Below are 18,467 nucleotides of genomic sequence, written 5' to 3'. Positions count from 1 at the left end.
ATAACCAAGCCTTAAATTTGTTGGTTTATAATTTTTTTTTCTATAAATTGTCTGCTTGAAAGCTTTAGTAAAAAGAAGCAGACTAAATATTTGGTGATTTTCAGTGCAGCTTTAGAGTATAAGACAGTAAAGATAGTGGTAAGGATGTAATAGGTGGAAATAATCTATTATACAAAAAAATATAATCTTATTAAATTATATAGCAGCAAAAATATACTTTACTGCTTTTTTTTTTACTTAAATCTGACAGCATACCACTGAACATGTGTGCTTTAAGTGTGTGTGGGGAAGGGGGAAGGAGGGGGTTGAGGCAGGGTGGGCGTGCTGGGAGGGAGGAGACATGGATGACGAGGAGAGAGAGAGGCACACACTTGCACGCAGCCTTGCAGAGAGAGAAAGAGAGAGAGAGAGAGAGAGGGACACAGAGAAGAGGACAACAGAGACACCGGGAGAAGAAAGAGAGCGATGTCTGCTGAAAAGGCACCTCTTTCTCAGTCACTTGCCGGCCCTCACTAAGACACCATGGGCTGTATTGGCTCCCGCACTATCAGTAAGATCCTCTGCTGTTTTCGTTACATTTTTATTGGGTTTGAAAAGGGACCGGGGTGGTGGAGTGGACGATGCTAACACACACACCCCCCCGACCAGGGAAAGTGTGAGTGTTTCTATGGAAACCCTCTGGTTGAAGGCTGTTTGTCTTCGAGGATAGACTGTGATTTCTAATGGTCCTGAAGGGATGCCAGGAAAAACAGATGAACTGAAAGGTGGTGGAGGCAGCATTCAGATGAGGGGTTAACCGCCACACATGAATCAGGGACGGGGGTGGGCTGGTGTTATAGAGACAGTGATGGAAGCAAGAAGGAAGACAGGAGAATAGATGAAAGATAATCTTTTTGGGGTATTGTGGTGTGGAAGATAAGGGTAAATGGCAATGAAAGATAAGGATGAATGAAAAGGAATGAGAGAAGACATACAAGGGATCCCAAGTGGTAGAGTAGAGGAAACAAATATGCATGTGTGAGTTTGAAGGCTCACCGAAGGCTCACCAAATGTCACCAAGTTTATTTAGAGATCTGCATTATGTGCAGTTGAGTTTGTGTGTGTGTGTGTGCGCGTGTGTGTATGTGTGTACATGCCATTTAGCCTGCATTTTATCTAATAGCACTTGCAATGAGAAGAGCTAATTTGAGGACAGGATTTGATGGCAGTTCTCAGCATAAATCATTACTGTTTAGTGCTGCTCATTCTTTAGGCACATTCACAGCTGCCATTCAAAGAGTCGAACCTATTACATCAAACCTGGGCCACTGCCTGAGCCGGAATGAAACAATTGGCGCCATATTTGACCTTTGATTGTCATTGAGTCAGCGTTAAAGGGGGGCTTGGAGACAAAGTGCTGTTTTTTTGTCTCAGAAAATAGGGGCCAGTGTATACTTGACACCCTACAGTGAAGAAGTAGCAAAGTAGAGCAGAAAATTGGACTGATTCGTCAGCCAAAGTACATCAGTTTTTTTTTTTTTGCCCCTTATAGAAAGGCATTATGAATGAACTGCTTAGTTGCTGCTGTGTGAAGGTGTAGTTGCCCATTCAGCTCTGGACTTCAGTATATGGGTTTACTGTTTGCAAGGAGAAGCATGGCTCTCATATTTAGCATGATGAGCTATAATTAGTATCTGGTTTATAGTGAGAGAAGGAGAAGAGAGGAGGTTTGATACGTAGAATATGGGTCAAGTGCTTATCATACAATAGTCCACTGTCTGGTCTGTTGCAAGAAATCATCTCCTCCAAATATATGCATTAGACTGCAATTGCCATAGGGACAGTATTATAATCAAATCTACAAATCTATGTTGCTAGCATTTTGCTATAGCTGTTCATAATTCCTGTTGTAAAGTAATGGCTTTTAGAGTTACCAGATTACAAATCTGTCACATATTAACCTCAGCATAGTCATAATGCTTCAGTCTTTGATCCTACAGACATAGTACTTGTGATAGTATAAAACAAACACTTGAATTAGAGCCTGTAGAGAAGCTGGGATCTTGTCACGTTGGCCAGCAACAATATTTTCAGTAAAGTGTACATGTGGTATAAATGTTAATACTGTACTTGCTCAGGTTACTATCTTAATGTGTTTAATGCTATAATATACAGTATATTTGTTGGGAAGTTCTTGTATGGCTGTCACTGCATTGCTTTATTACATATTGCCCTATGTGAGAGTCTCTATATGAAGGTATTGGATTGATTTAGATCCATGTGGCTAAAAATTTCAAGGTGGAATGACTTTGTTAAATAAATATGTATGGAATACGATACACTGTAACACAGTTTTAAGGGCACTTTGACTGAATAGAACTGAAATTGACCTTTTGGCATTTTGGCATATAGCACCTGTAGATCACTGATGCCTGAATTTAAGGTAGGTGGATTGGCAACCCTAAATTGCCCCTACGTGTGAACATGTGTGTGCATGATGCTCTGCGATGGACTGGAGGATGAAGTGGTTACTGAAGATGAATGAACAGTTTCGTGTTCTTCTGCTTATAATTTAGCTTGACTATTCAGCTTGGCTATATTGCAGTATCTCTGTTAAAATTAGAAACTAAGCACATTGCAAGAGAGAAGCCTTTCTTAAGAGCATCTCACAAAATCCAGTGCCTGCATCTGGTGCCATGTGCTGTGGTCAGATGGGACCAAAATTAAAGGGAAGGGAAGTCCACATGCACGAACCTAAAAAACCTAAGAGCTTAAAAGGTTCTGTATGGAGGAGTGCACCAAGCTCCCTCTACAAGTGTCTCCAAACTTCTTACACATTACATAAAGAGACTCAGTGCTATTATTCTCTCCAGGGCAGGCTTCAATATTAATTGTAAGGATGCTGATTTTGTATAACCAATGCACTACTTAAAAACTTTTTGTACTAAAAAATAGTTTAAATAAACACCACCACAATGGATTTGAAATAAAGCAATCAAGATGTGATTGAAGTGTACACTTTCATCTTTAATTCAAGGGGTTTAACAAAAATATTGAATTAACCATTTAGGAATTATAGCCATTTTTTTAGAGAGTTCTTCCATTTTCACAGGCTCAAAAGTAATTGGATGAACTAACATAATCATAAAGATTTGGATTATTTTTAATACGTGGATGCAAATTCTTTGCAGTCAATGACTGCCTGAAGTTTAGAACCTGTGGACATCACCAAATACTGAGTTTTCTCCCTTGAGATGCTTTGCCAGGCCTTTACTGCAGCCATCTTCAGTTGCTCCTAGTTTGTGGGTCTTTCTGCATTCAGTTTTGTCTTCAGTAAGTGAAAAGCATGCTCAATTGGGTAGAGGTCAGGTGACTGACTCGGCCATTTAAGAATATTCCATTTCTTTGCCATAAGAAGCCCTTGGGTTGCTTTCATGGTATGTTTTGGGTCATTATCCATCTGTACTGTGAAATGCCATCCTATTGGTTTTGCAGCATTTGACTCAATCTGAGCAGAAAGTATAGTGCTATACACATCAGAATTCATCCTGCTACTTCTATCAGCAGTCACATCATCAATAAACACCAGCGACCCAGTTCCATTGGCAGCCATACATGCCTATGCCATAGCACTGCCTCCACATATTTGACAGATGATGTGGTATGCTTTGGATCATGAGCCCTTCCTTTCCTTCTCCATGCTCTTCTCTTCACGTCATTCTGGTACAAGTTAATCTTGGTTTTCCAGAACTGGGCAGGCTTTTTTAGATGTTTTCTAGCAAAGTCTAATCAGGCCTTTCTGTTCTTGAGTGTTAACAGTGGTTGCATCTTGAGGTAAAACCTCTGTACATTCATGAAGGCGTCTCTTGATTGTAGACTTTGACAATGATATGCCTACCTCCTTGAGAGTGTTCTTGACTTGGCTAGGTATTGTGAAGGGGTTTTTCTTCACCAAGAATTCTGTGATCATCCACTTTAATTGTCTTCCATGGTCTTCTAGGCCTTTTGGTGTTCTTGAGCTCGCCAGTGCAATCCTTTTTAAGAATGTATGTAAAAATGACTGTAATTCCTAAAGGGTTAATGCAATATTTTTGTTAAACCCCTTGAATTAAAGCTGTAAGTCTACACTCCAATTACATCTTCATTGCTCCATTTCAAATCTATTGTAGTGGTGTACAGAGGCAAAATTACGAAAATTGTGTCACTGTCCAAATACTTATGGACCTGAATGTATACTTTCATTTTAAGTAATTTTCAAGAATAATAATTCTGGAGAATTAATTCAATTTCTTTTTTCCTATACACATGTTCAAGAACATGTACAAACATGTTCTTACCTCCAATATTAAAATCTCAAGTGTGTAAATGGAGTTTTGATTCCATGATCCAGTCTACACTGTGACTGACATGGTTTAAAGTGCTCAATACTATGATTTATTACCATGATTCTGTAGTGTGTATGATCCAGCATGAAGAGAGATAGGACAGTTCAGAGAGAGGGAACGAGAGAGATTAACAGACAGAGTAAAGGAGACTGCAATGAATGAGTCAGAGGAGAGGAAGGTGGGAGGGAAGGACTGAGCAATGTGGAAGAGGAAGATGGCATATAGGATTAAACCAGTATAAATTAGAAAAGAAAAATGTAGAAGAGAGGAGATAAAAAGTCTTGCTTCACATACTGAAAATGCTTTAAACACTGAAATATAATGCAATTTTCTTTCTTACAAATTACTTTGGTTTCTGTCCAGTTTCATAGTTTACCATGTAAATTGCTGTGTAGCAATTTCTGTATTGTTTGTCTGCCTGATTTTTATAAACAATCTATGCCTGATTTTTGACCTTGCATGTGGATTTGCCTATTGGAGTATGTTTGCTTCTGTTTTACAGTGAGCATTAGAAATTAGCAAAACATATGCACATGGAGACAAACAGTCCTGACTTTGCCTTACAACTTCAGTTAGGCAGAAGTACAGATGATCAGTGTCAAAGCAAGGAAAACTTCTTGAGGCTCATGCTCTTACCATACTACTACAGCACATCTCGTCTGCCATTGAGCTCAGCTCAATCCCACACTTAACCCTGAATTGCAAGATCTATTCAGCCCCTTTCCACAGAAGCTATCCTCTTTAAAACTCTGCATTGCTCTATGATGTATGATGGATCTCTTGGAGATTATAAGAGCTTTTGTTTGCTAAGAGTTATGTTTGCTCACCCACCATTTATGCCCAAGGTGAAAACCATATATTGTTTCTGGAAAATCACTGGAAAATCTCTTACCGGGGTCATAGCTGCTTTTAATGAACAAAAGTTCTACCCAGAGTTTGATTACATTTGTGAGGTTTTCAACCACCCTGTCTCAAGGCAGGAGAGTTGTTTATGCTTCAGCAGAGAAAGGGCCTAGCGTCAGATTGTGTCCTCACCTTCTGCACCTTACACTCTCAATGCTCACTGACAACCTTCTTTGTGTTCCTCTTCCCCAGTCCAATGACAATGTTCTTTTCTGTTTTCATGCTTAGTGCCAGAGGATTAAGCAAACGAAATTTGGGAGAACACAATTATTGGTGAAGCAGAGCAATCACAGAGTTAGTGAGAAACTTTGCCTTTACTGTGGTGAAAGACGCAACTTTTGTTCATTCACTTTATCCTAGACAGGGTCATAGTATATCTGGAGCCTATCCTGGCCGGACATAGACCCGGGGCACCAGTCCATTGCAGGGCGCTATGCACACACATTCAGACCTATGGCCAATTCACATAACAGCATGTTTTTGAGAGGTGGAAGGAAACTGGAGAACCCAGAGGAAACCCACATGAATAAAGCCAGGGATCCAGGTGCTGCAGGGTGGCAATGATATTTTCTGTGCTGCCATCCACTTTTCTGCAGATTGTAAGTCAATACAACAATACAACCCTGCAGTTGAGCATTTACACTACCCCTCTGAAAGAAAATGGAAAATGTCCACTCCCTATGCCTTTCACTTGAAGCTCAAAACCTGCCACTTGTGGTCAATCTGTGATCAATCAACTAAACCTCCTGTTGGTGCCCTGTGTTCCCCCTTTGTCTGCTAAGATTCAGAATGGCAACCCCTTAGGAATTGGCTGCATTAGCAGGTACACTACACACTGGACATGAATATAGGCATACTCCATCATATAGGTGTACTCCATCATGCCTCCATCATTGCCTTAATGGTCAAGGTTTAGAGCTACCCTGGCTAGCACAACAAAAACCCTGTATTCTTCTGGAGAAGCTGAGATTTGACTTTCTAGAGTCAAACTTGTGCTGCCATCCTTAATGCATGTCCCTGCCATGCAGAGCTACCCATGAAGAGAGTATCAATAATTAAGTCCAGGGACCAGTTGCACCAGCTGAATATAAAATCATAACTCTGAATGTAAAATCAGTTCTAAACCATACATTGAAAGTAGTTAGTTAAAAATTAGAAAGGTGCAGAATTTTGGTTGCACCATAGACACTTAAGGTACATCGTCACTAGTAGTCCTTAAGGTGATCACAGATCAAATTTTGTTGCCCAGAGAGACATATTTCCCCATCATCAGCCAATCATAAACACAATCCGAGATAAACAGGAAACATTACACCCATGATTGCAATATCTTGAGACACAGGGAAGTGGTTAAATACCATTTTTTCAGTGTAATATATTTATTTCAGGTTAGGTATATTTTAACCCTAAGTAAATTAACAAAACCAAGAAGGACTTGGTTTACAGGTACTTTACAGAAAAGTGGTGACTCATTTTAACTATTGATTGTATTTGTGTTTTATACTGGTATGCACATTTTGTTCTGCTACTTAAGTTGTAATGAACCATAGAAACAAACAAATAATTAATGCTTGCAAAATCAGTACACATTTCAATATGCTGAGCAACAAAGTATTACATTTATGGTAAATGTTTCAAATTTGATGATATTTTACTACCCAGGAAAGAGCTCGCTACACTGGCTGATTTATTTGTAGTCTTATAATCCTTCCTGTTTATGTGTTCCATTACAGAAACTGTATTTCTGCAAGGTAATCATAGACCATAACTATTCATATGGAGAAATCCACTTAACAAAATACAGAGAAAACAGTTTGTATTTAGGGGTAAATGCTCTTTTACTCTGTGCAAGGAAACATTGTGCTCTAAGAGCAGAATCATTGCGTTGTTTTAGTTAGGGCAAAAATTGTACCTAATAGGGATTTGGTGTAAGTTTTATGTTGTAACTTAAGACTAAGACATCTTAAGACTAATATGTAAATGTGAACATAGTAGCCATATAGTATATTCAGACTAGGCTATAGTAGAACTTATTTTCTACTGGTGCAGCAGGCTTCAGGTTCAATCTAACAGGGCACATCTGGGCAACAAGAAACACCTGCCAGTCACATGTTACAAAATTTTTTATTTCTTGAAAAATGGGTGTTTTGAAACAAAAGGTGCCATGTTGCCAAAGTTGTTTAACACCTCTAGATGTAAATATCAGGAAATGAAAGCTGAAAGTCTGATCTATCATCTCATATTCATCTTTTGATCTCAAACGCAAATGTCTTCAGTGTATAGCAAAAACATAGAAAATTGGTCTTTTTTCTTATACTTTTGGAGGGGGCTGTATATGACATTCTTTTCTATTCCACTTCAGATGCAGAGCATGTCAGATAAATGCTCAAATGTCTACCTCAGATTAACCTCTTTGTCAAACCTGAGAAATGTGAGCCCCGTTAGACCATCTTGGGCTACATCCTGAGTGTATAGGTGTTAAAAATGGATGAGGAAAGGAGATAACAGAAACCACAATCAAAGCACTTCAGAACTATTTTTACTGGTGCTTAATTCGGAACTAGCTGCACCACTCACATCTTACTGTTTACACCTTTTAATAGTGCTTTCATTCTGAAAGACCCTCATCCCACACTACCATACATAGTAGAGTCAGACATCTCTGATGTAGCATGCTCCATCAATAGATGAAAGCAAAAGGCTTCACTGATGGTCTAAGAAGGTTTCTTTCCGTATCATTTGTCAACCCAAACCAACATAAGAGTTGGAAGTTAAAAATATACACACAACAAAACAAAATTACATTGGTATCTGTAGATACTTTCACATTTCATACATGAAAAACCTCAGTAAAGTCCTGTGAAAGCTAATACAAAGATAAACCTTACTACTATTAGAAAAGGATACACCAAATTAAAAGAAAGTGCTAACATACCTGGTATAGACTAAATATATAGGTATAGAACTGTACTAGAATACAGTACTAACCCGATATCTCACATAGAAAAAACCCTACAATGAAATTAAAATTATTTGGTTTAACAATAAACATAGACCTCTGAGGGCCAATTTACACTAGATGTTTTTGCTGTTTTGTGAAGCATCACATGTAGTATCACATAATGCATCGCACTCCCCTCATTCAGATCCATTTTAACAAGCATTTAAATTAAACACGCAATTCAAAACACAATCTATTAGGTCTTTAATAGACTTTGGTAACCTTCCACTCCTTTCTCTTGTAGCAAGGCATACCCCTTGTGCCTTCCTGAGTCCTTGGCTAAGGAAGAATATATCTAAAATGCACTGTCCCCTGGTTACCTCTGCCTGTCCACATCACCCATAGCTACAGGCTTCTTCTTTGTTGAGAAGAAAGGATGTAGCCTGCAGCGCTGCATTCACTACCAAGGTCTAAATATGGTTATGGTTATGGCTCTTAGGGCCAATTTACATGAGATGTGTTGTGGGAAGCATCACATGAAGCATCATGTAATGCATCGCATCAACCTCATTCAGCTCCATTTTAACAAGAATTTAAATCCACACTGCCACATCAAATTAAAGCCTGCATGTGCCATGCTGCTCTCGTTTGATGCTTTATGTATATACTTTTTTCACTTGCATGTGTAAGTGAATTGTAAATTCAATAGACACTCAGTTTATGCTGTGCACTTTATTTAAAATCATAATTTAAAAGCACAGTCCACAGGACTACATAAAGCATTTTAATAAATAAAAGCATGTTTCTTTTGGGTATTTTGTGCCAATTTGTATAGAAATAAGGTAGAGCTCTGTACGGCTATTGGAGCAAAACAAGAGAACAGTGCCCCACCTGTTTGTATCTGTTTAGAACACATCATCTATTCATTCAAAATAATGTATTTGTATTCATTTCTGTATATGAATATAGATAAAATTCATGAAAGAGTAAATGTTTCATCCAGTCAGTGTTCACTATTACTTGTCAAGGGTTTCATTTGTAGAAAAAAAAAGTGGTACAATGTTCGTTGACTGCTATAATTTAACAATACATTGTTCATCTTTGTTATAATAACCATTAATTCCTCATACATCTACCAGTGTTGAATCTAGTACACACTAAACATTTGTCTAAATTACAGTAAACTCATTGGTGGAACTTTCTCCTTCACAGTCATTATTACCATGAAACAATTATCAATAACAAGGCACCAATATCAATATCTTAACAAATAGTTAAACAAATCTAATCACCTGTCTTACTATTCTCAAGACTATATAAAAATACTTAATTGACTCTACAACTTAATACAGTGTCTGGGAGAGAATTCTACCTGTGAGAGAGCACTACACTTGGCCACTGCCATTTATCACAACCAAATGGCCCTACAGCGAACAATTCTCCAGTTTGAAAAAGCATCTCGATCACCCCATTTCAGCAACAGATTGTTAAAACAAGAGAGAGGTACAGGGTGTCTGCACCCTCCATAACCAGCCTTCTTAACACACCACACATGCCCTGGACATCAGCCCTGTAGTCACTGGAACTATTTCCTTTCTGGTGACCAAGTCTCCCCATACCCCAATATTGTCAGGTATTCCCTCACTAGCCAGTTATGACCCTTCCATATTCCTGGACTAATGGTGAACTCCCCTCAAGGCACCCCATTGCTATGACATCTGTATCTCACTTCTTTGCCACACAGCTCAAATTGAAAGTCCAGAGACAGGGAAAAGCAGTCAGATTTCAACCCTATATCAAGCATTGCTGAGGTCTTTAGTAGCTTTGAAGGAATATGTAAACAAAAGCATTGGCTTTAGGTTACACTCTCACAGTGAAGTAGGCCTAGAAATGGCATGAGGCACACAAATCTTCACCAAACTGGATTTAACTGGAGCTCCTAAGATTTCATTCAAATCAGGGAAGGGGACAAGTTTCATTACCAGATCAGGGCACTGTGAATATTTGATGAACATGTGAGTCACTCAAGCTTTTAAAGAGAATAAACTGGATAAATGTGATTTTCACCAAACCTCTGCCTTGTTCCTCAGCTGCATTCTGAATACAAGAGCTGTTGAAATGGACCAGACTAAGGTAGAAATGGTGTCATCATGGTCTGAACCTTAAACATCCTAGAAATTGCAGAGGTTTTTAAAGTTTGCCAGTTTCTATTGTAGGTTCATGTAGGGCTTCAGCTCCATGGCAGCTCCCCTCACTTCACTCCTTAAAAGAAAATTTCAATTCAATTCAAAAATAATTCAAGATTTTTTTCAAGATCTCATCGATCACTAATTCACCAGTACCCTTATACTCTGCTATACTGATAAATCATTACCCTTATCCTGTGCTATGCTGAGTCATTACCATTCATGGTTGAAGTGGACACCTCTGAAAATGGCATGGGTGTCATGTGTCACAACAACCAACAGGACTTGAGTCATTATCTCCCTTGAGTGGAATACAGACAAAATTCCCTCATTCAATCCTCGACAGGCCTCATCCCCTTCCGGTGTGCTTTAGGTTACCAACTGCTATTGTTTCCATGGTTTCCACTGATGATCAGATGAGGAGAAGCGAGCAAACCTGGGAGGCAGTGCATGTCTTACTTCAGTGTGTAGCAAGAGAAAAAAGGGTTCAGGCTGACTATCATTGCGGACTCATCAAGGTAACATGGTCTGGTTGTTCACCAGGGATCTACACCTAAGACTATCATCAACATAGTTGATTCCTGATTCACTGGTCCCTTTAACGTTATCCCTCTATTCTATTGGCAAGAATTACCTCTTAACTTTCTTTCCCCCATTAAATAGAAAAACATTCTCATTTGTTGTTGCTAAAATAAGTGCTCCATTTTGTCTAGGAGCCAGTGTTTATGCAATATCAAGCAATGTGGCCGATTGGATTAGGTACAGAACCTAAAGCATGTGTGTATATGCATTATTGCAGTGCATTATTACTCATTGCTTTGTAGTCCCACAAAATTAATGAAGCACAGCATTAAAGCACATTCGCTCCAGTTGTGCTAATGGGTCCGACCTGGAATAGATTTACCAGCATAGCAGTGATTTTATATATATATATATATATATATATATATATATATATATATATGTGTGTGTGTGTGTGTGTGTGTGTGTATATAGATATATATAGACTCACTGTCCATTATATTAGGAACACCTATACAGCTGCAGTGCAAAAAAAAAACATGCAGATACAGGTCAAGAGCTTCAGTTAGTGTTCACATCAAACATCAGAATGAAGAAAAAGTGTGATCTCTGTGACTTTATGCATGACATGGATGTTGATGCCAGATGGGCTGGTTTGAGTATTTCACAAACTGCTGATCTCCTGGGATTTTCACACAAAACAGTCACTAGAGTTTACACAAAATGGTGCGAAAGCAAAGAAACATTGAGTGAGTGACAGTTCTGTGGGTGGAAATGCCTTGTTGATAAGAGATGTCATAGGAAAATGGACAGGTTGTTTCAAGCTGCCAGGAAGGATGTAATAGCTCAAATAATCACTCTTTACAACTGTGATCAGCAGAAAAGCATCTCAGCATGCACAAAACATTGAACATTGAGGTCAATAGGCTACAACAGCAGAAGACCACATTGGGTTTCACTCCTGTCAGCCAAGAACAAAAATCTGAGGCTATCATGGGCACAGACTCACCCACACTGGGCATTTGAAGATCAGAATAAAAATCACCTGGTCTTTTTCCAGTGTCTAATGTCTTTTACACATTCTTACACATGAGCTCATGCATGCTGAAGGGGGCAGATAGCACTTCCCTCCGAGTGTATTACTCCACCCTGTGATGCAGTATAAGCAGCAGTTCATAAAATATGCAATTGGCTGGCTTCACATGTCTCAAAGGAAGCGTATGATAGCCTTCACCCTTCCCAGTTGGTAGCTGTTGTATGATGGGGAGGCCTGACTGGTATCAAGGACTGGCCAAGACTAAATTCAGGAGAAAATTAGGGGAAAAAGAAAGTAGAAATTCAGTTAATCTTCATACTGTACATTGTGATCTGTGCTACTCACTGGAACCACCCATTCTCTATACCATTCCTACATCCCTTATGTCATTTCTATTTTACATTCAGAACAATGTTAGCATCATTATAAGCCATTTTTACTCTGTTTTCCTCAACCTGTTGACTCAGTCTGATAAAATGGCCTCTTGGACTTTACTCATCCTCTGTAAGCTTCACTAGATGACACCAGTCTTTCTATGAGAGAGTTATCATCCTTCCCTCTACCATAGCAAAAAGTTGATGATGACACCTCCACATTCTATGCCACAATATCTGTCCCCAGTTTGTTCCTGCCAGGGTGCAGTATTATATATGCCAGGATGCAGTATGAGCATTGTATAAGGAATGCAGTGTTTCTCCTGATTTGTTGAGATGAAATGTGTATCTCGTGTATAGTATTTTTTCCTTCTTTTTTGCCTAGTGCTACTGTGAGGACCTTCCATTTTGCACAGCTAAAGTGACATTCTTCTCTAAAATGTTGAATGTATAGAAACAGTTGTGTAATGTTCTTTTTATTTAAATGTAAATTTAATCAATATCCTGTGTGGACTGTTCTTGTAAAATGAGAATAGTGACTGCAATTTTGATAAAACTTCTTATAAAATGAAAATAGTGAATGCTATTTTGACAAAACTATTTTATATCCCCCTCACAAATTGCACTCAAGTGTGAATGAGCTTGTGAATGTGCCTGGCTGTGTGCTGCCTTGCAATAGACTACAGGGTGTATTCCTGCTTTGTGCCCAGAGTTCCTGGGATAGACTATGGATCCACTGCAACCCTGACCTTTAACCCAGGATAAAGTGGTTACTAAAAATGAATGAATGAACCAATTTTTCAGAAACTAATTTCTCCCTACATAGCTGTCATCATTTAAATGTGCTTTTTTACCCACCAGACTTTTGCCTTGTTCATTTTCTTTTCCTCAACTCCAGTATTCTGTATGCTTTCTCTCCAGGGTAAGAAAGACTGATTGTGGAAATGGCCCCAATGCTCAGAGGCTCCACTGTACTTACAGAAAAAGAGCCCAGCAATTAACACACACACACACACACACACACACATTATTCTTACTATTCTTGTGAGTACACCTAAACCTAACCCTAACCTTAAACATTTTATCTCTCTCTCTTTTTTTAATTAAAAGCTGCAGTTTTTCTAAAACATGGGGACCAGCCAAGACCAAAACACACATACACACACACACACACACATGAATACAACTGTGGTACAAATGAATCTGAGAGAGCAGAGAGAGATTTCATAGATGTGTGCAGAATTAGAAGACAGTGAAACTAATGAAGAGTGTAAAGAGAACAGTTTTTTTTTTTTTTTTTTTACTATTTTCTTGTTTCCGCTGTATGGTACAATCTCACCCTATATCCACATCATTACCCATCAATCAGAGGAACAAACCTATTTTCTTGTTTTACATTCTTCATACATGTACTGCAAACTGCAGAGTCATTGCACACAGATTGACTTGCACTGTCACTCATGAAGGTGTGAGGAACACCATGAACTGCAAAATGTCTCTTAAGCTGCATTTCCCCTTCCTATTAAAACATATACATGCAGCAGTTCAGGACCGTGAGTATGACTCTGCGTATTAGCCCATGAACACTGAGCTCCTCTCTCATGGTAAAAAAGTGACATAGGCTGTGGGGAAGCTCTTTTGCTGTAGCTGGCCAACCAGTCATGCTAATGTCTGTGACCTGTTGGCATGTGATCATTTTCAGTGCCGCAGACGATGCCGTGTCCTGCAGTCTCATTGTAGCGCAGCACTGCAGTAGATGCACCATTCGTTCACCATTGTCAGTGATATGCTCATAAAAAAAATGAGTGGCTCTATCCGTTCAAGCCTTTGAGCTATTTTAATACACTTCTGACACCATGAGTATGTGTGCAGAAACATAGGACAGTGAAACTCATGAAGGGAGTAAAGAGAACACATTGTTTACGAGTTCCTTGCTTTCTCTGTAGTGTACACTGTTGCCCTGTGTCCACATCACTACCCATCAATCAGAGGGTAACAGATCTTCTTGTTTTACTGCAGTTACATCCTTGGTAACTCCCAGGGCATGAATTAAATATAAGATTTATTTTGTAAATGCTTTTAAACATTTTGCCTGGATGACTATATAGCCAAAAGTATGTGGACAACTGACCATCACTCCCATGTGTGCTTGATGAACATCCCATTCCAGATTTATTCCCCTCTTTGCTGTTATAATAAGCTCCACTCCTCTGGGAAGCTTTCCACTAGATTTTGGAGCGTGGCTGTGGGAATTTGTGATCATTCAGCTACAAGAGCATTAGTGAGGTCAGGGCTCTGTGCAAGACACTCGAGTTCTTGGCAAACCATGTCTTCATGGAGCTCGCTTTCTGCACAGGGGCATCGTCATCCTGGAACAGGTTTGGGCCGCTTAGTTCCAGTGAAGGGAAAAGGTAATGCTACAGCATCCAAAGACATCTTATACAATTTTGTGATTCCAACTTTGTGGCAACAGTTTGGGGAAGAACCACATCTGGGTGTGATGGTCAGGTGTCCACAAACTTTTGGCCATAGAGTGTATTTCAGAAATCAGTGTGCATCTAGTTGTTTTTTTTTAGTGTATCTGTAAGTGTAACTACTTGTTACACCATTTAAACTGCTGGATGTAGGGTTTGAGAATTTGGATGTTAGAAACCTTTTCTTTTCTCCCTCATGGCAAAATCAGAAAAGCATTCACAATATTCTTAATTGTCAAGAGATCATGAGTTCAAGTCTCAATGATGCCACAGCCTTCTATGGTCAGGAGTCTAAGCTAGTAAAACAGGCCCTGATTCCTGTGTATGAGGGGTGAACAGTGTAAAAAAAATTCAATTAATTTGTATTTTCCTCTGTGAGTCAATGTCACGCACACTGCTTGAAAAACAACTTGTGAAAAAACAAGTGGAGATAAACACCCCTGCATTTCACAGTGTTAAAACTAGATGGCAGCACAGGCAGTGAATTGTTTATTAATGGTATCTTTTCACAAATATCTCGAAATATGTACAGTCCATTATATGTTAATGATGGGGCTTAGGGGAAATAAGAGAGAAACCTATTGTTCAGAGTGAAACCAATTTACAGTTAGAGGCCTTTAATACAGTCATAGGCTTTGTTAAAAATCTTTCCAGAAGTCAGAATCAGGAATCAGGAGACCAGCAAAGAGCCAGGTTGTAGAAGTATGGGAAATTTATTAAGTGCACACAAATGGTGAAAAAAAGAGAAAGTCAATTGCAATAATGGTTTGATCATTATCGGTTTCTATGTCTCCAGAGTATATTTGGTATCTGGTCTGATTTGGTCAGGTCTGATCTGAGTCTGGTCTGATGTGTCTCTAAAAACACAGCTTAAATACAAACTTCTTCGATTACACAATAAGATAGACCAAAATAGATAGGAAGGCTTTGTGCTTCTTCGTGCTTCTTCACACAACAAGCTCATAGTCATATTCTTAGTATAACAGTTAATGTGTATGCGAGTCATCATGATCGTATTGATTTTCTGAGTTGAAAAAGCTAAAATGGTCATCTTTACAAGGAGAAGGTAGGGTTAAGTGTTTAAGGTAGGGTTAAAGAATAATGCTGTTTGAACTTTCAAGGTTGGAAAGAGTAGAATTTTATTAATTTTTTAGGGGGTTTCATTTGCCAAAATTGATATTGGCACCATATATGAAAAAAGAACTGTAAGAAAGTTATCAAATGTAATGAGATGTTTGCTAGGAGGAGAGTGAGACACAAAATGTTTTCTGTTATACTGCTCTGATTGGATCAGCATTAGACCTTAGCCCTATACAGGTGGGGTCACTTTCACTGGGTGACGTCTGTAATGATGTATTTTCCAAAGAGTTGTTTTTCCTATGAGGCTGGATGTTTGCACCATACATGGTCATATGTGGTTTTATATGCATTCACCGTTTCAATATAGAGAACATTATTAGATGATTTATAGTATTGTTTATTTGGCAGCATTTATCCTTAGATCTGACAGAGATCTAACAGAGAACAGAGAACTACATGTTCATTTATTTCTAGAAAATTATATTACTGATAAATGATAACCCTAGATGGTAACACTTTTCTGTCATTATGTCACTGATGGCAGTTTGGTGATTGTCATTTGGTTTGGCTTTTTGTGAACATGAGCAAAAAACGATGGCAGAGAGCTTGTGTAAGCTTGTCCTTCTAATTGCTCTTTTACTCTCCCTTTCTCTTTTCAGCGGCAGATGCAGTTCCTGTAAGGAAAGACGGAGATCAGGTAAGAAATATTGAATACAATTTCCATTTACACAGTCTTCACAGATACAGTATTTTTGGTTTAGAGCACATGTTTAACTGAAATGCTTGATTTGATACTTGAAGTTTTTGGGCCTTATGTTAGGTGAAGTTTGGTGAATGACTTATTTCATTCAACCTGTGTGTGTGAGTGTGTGTGTATATATATATAAATAAAACCAAAAAAAACATGTCAGTAATGGAGGAATGGTAATGATGACTTTGCTGACCTTTTATAAACATCATCATAGCACAATTACTGCGCAAAACATGCTGTTTAACTTGGATATAATCAGCTCTCTCACTCTTTCACTCATATATATATATATATCAATATATATATATATATATATATATATATATATATATATATCAATATATATATATATATATATATATATATATATATATATATATATATATATATCAATATATATATATATATATATATACATATGGGAAAACAGATATGCTTGTATATTTAAAAAACTTTGAAAACTATAGTAAATGTTATCACCTAATAGTTCATAGAGTTGAATATTTTATGGTACTGTGCTAAAGTCTTAGGCACTCTAATTGTTTTTTCTATATTAATTTTGTCTTATACATTTATTTGATCACTTCTGCATTATTGCATCAATAAAAAAAAATTCATGCAAACCCCAAACTTTTTTACACATGCTGCATCTGCAAGGCCTCCAGCAATGTGGACAATCCTCTCACTCCTCCTACAGTCTATTTGCCCCTCTGCCACCCAGCAGAAGGTTTTGCAGAATTCGCTCACAGACTGCCAGACTGGGTAACAGCTTCTACCCCCAGGCTGTCAGACTCCTGAATACCATGCTTCCCCCCTCCACACACACCACTCTGGCCTCTATTCCAAACTAACACCCTCCCTCCACCGAACGGACACTTGTCCACTTTATATTGCACTTGTCACCTTAGTAGTTTTTTCGAGCAAGAACCATTGTCTATGACTTACTGTTCACACACACCGACACTTTGATAGTACTTATTCACAACCACAATACTCCACTGCCACTTTAAACATCATTTCATTTCAGGTTGCAGCTATGGACCTTGCTAGTGTTGAATGTCATGTCAGGCTTTATTGTAATGTTTTTGTCATTTGAAATATTTATGCTCTTACTGCCCCCCTGCGTAATCAGCCCACTGTTTCCATTAACCTCTCCCTGCATGCTTCTTTATCTGTTATGTCCTGTCAGTTTAAACAGAGTGTATGTCATGCATGCATGTTATTTCATCTCACTGTGTACTGTACATTGTGTACATTGCAATGGCAATAAAGAGCTACTTAAACTTGAAATGTTTAGAAAAATGTTTGTATGTGAGAAAGGAAAGTAACGTATTACGTAATAAACCAATTTTCAGACAAAAAAAACCATAATGCTGACTATCAGGGATTACCTGACAAATCAGAAGCAATCGTGACAGTCAAAAGCTCCACAGGAAATGCTTACCAGTCAATTTCCTTATAAAACTGCACAAAATGTACCTCAGACTATGGTGCATATTTAAGCAAAGCATTTTCCCACCAAGTATTGACTTAGTGCTGTTTACTACACTTTATAGAAGATTCTGCTAATCTAAAGGTAATCTTAAACAAATCTAAAGAACTAAGTGTCTCATTAACATTATGCAAATAAGATAATACTCAATGGGCTCAATAGTTTTTCAATAGTTCAAGTTTCTCAATAGTTTCAATAGTCAAAATGTGTTGATTCAAACATACCTTTAATAAGAACAATATGTCATCTAGAAGGGCTGTACAAGTTATCAAATCTCTGAATAAACCAATAGTATAACAACATACTGACTCAAGCTCTGATATCCCTGACTGTAGCTTAATGTA

The 18,467-nt window shown here is 38.3% G+C and overlaps 1 protein-coding gene across 6 annotated transcripts in view; it reads left to right on the top strand.

Moving 5' to 3' along the window:
* The first annotated feature begins 364 nt into the window (after positions 1–364).
* fam131ba (family with sequence similarity 131 member Ba) overlaps positions 365–18,467 on the top strand; it is a 37,986-nt gene continuing 19,883 nt past the window's right edge. For 3 of the 6 annotated variants that reach the window (XM_053231551.1, XM_026928400.3, XM_026928399.3), the window contains exons 1-2: positions 365–550; positions 16,540–16,577. In XM_053231551.1, coding sequence (XP_053087526.1) covers positions 523–550; positions 16,540–16,577 — 66 coding nt within the window. In that variant the 5' untranslated portion in view covers positions 365–522. Of the gene's footprint in view, positions 551–16,539; positions 16,578–17,288; positions 17,394–18,467 lie in introns of all 6 variants that reach the window. The other 3 variants (XM_026928398.3, XM_026928397.3, XM_026928401.3) reach the window with 2 other exon arrangements.

This window comes from Pangasianodon hypophthalmus, chromosome 29 (assembly GCF_027358585.1).
Source record: "Pangasianodon hypophthalmus isolate fPanHyp1 chromosome 29, fPanHyp1.pri, whole genome shotgun sequence".
Taxonomy (NCBI): Eukaryota; Metazoa; Chordata; class Actinopteri; order Siluriformes; family Pangasiidae; genus Pangasianodon; species Pangasianodon hypophthalmus.
This window is presented reverse-complemented; position numbering and strand designations above follow the sequence as displayed.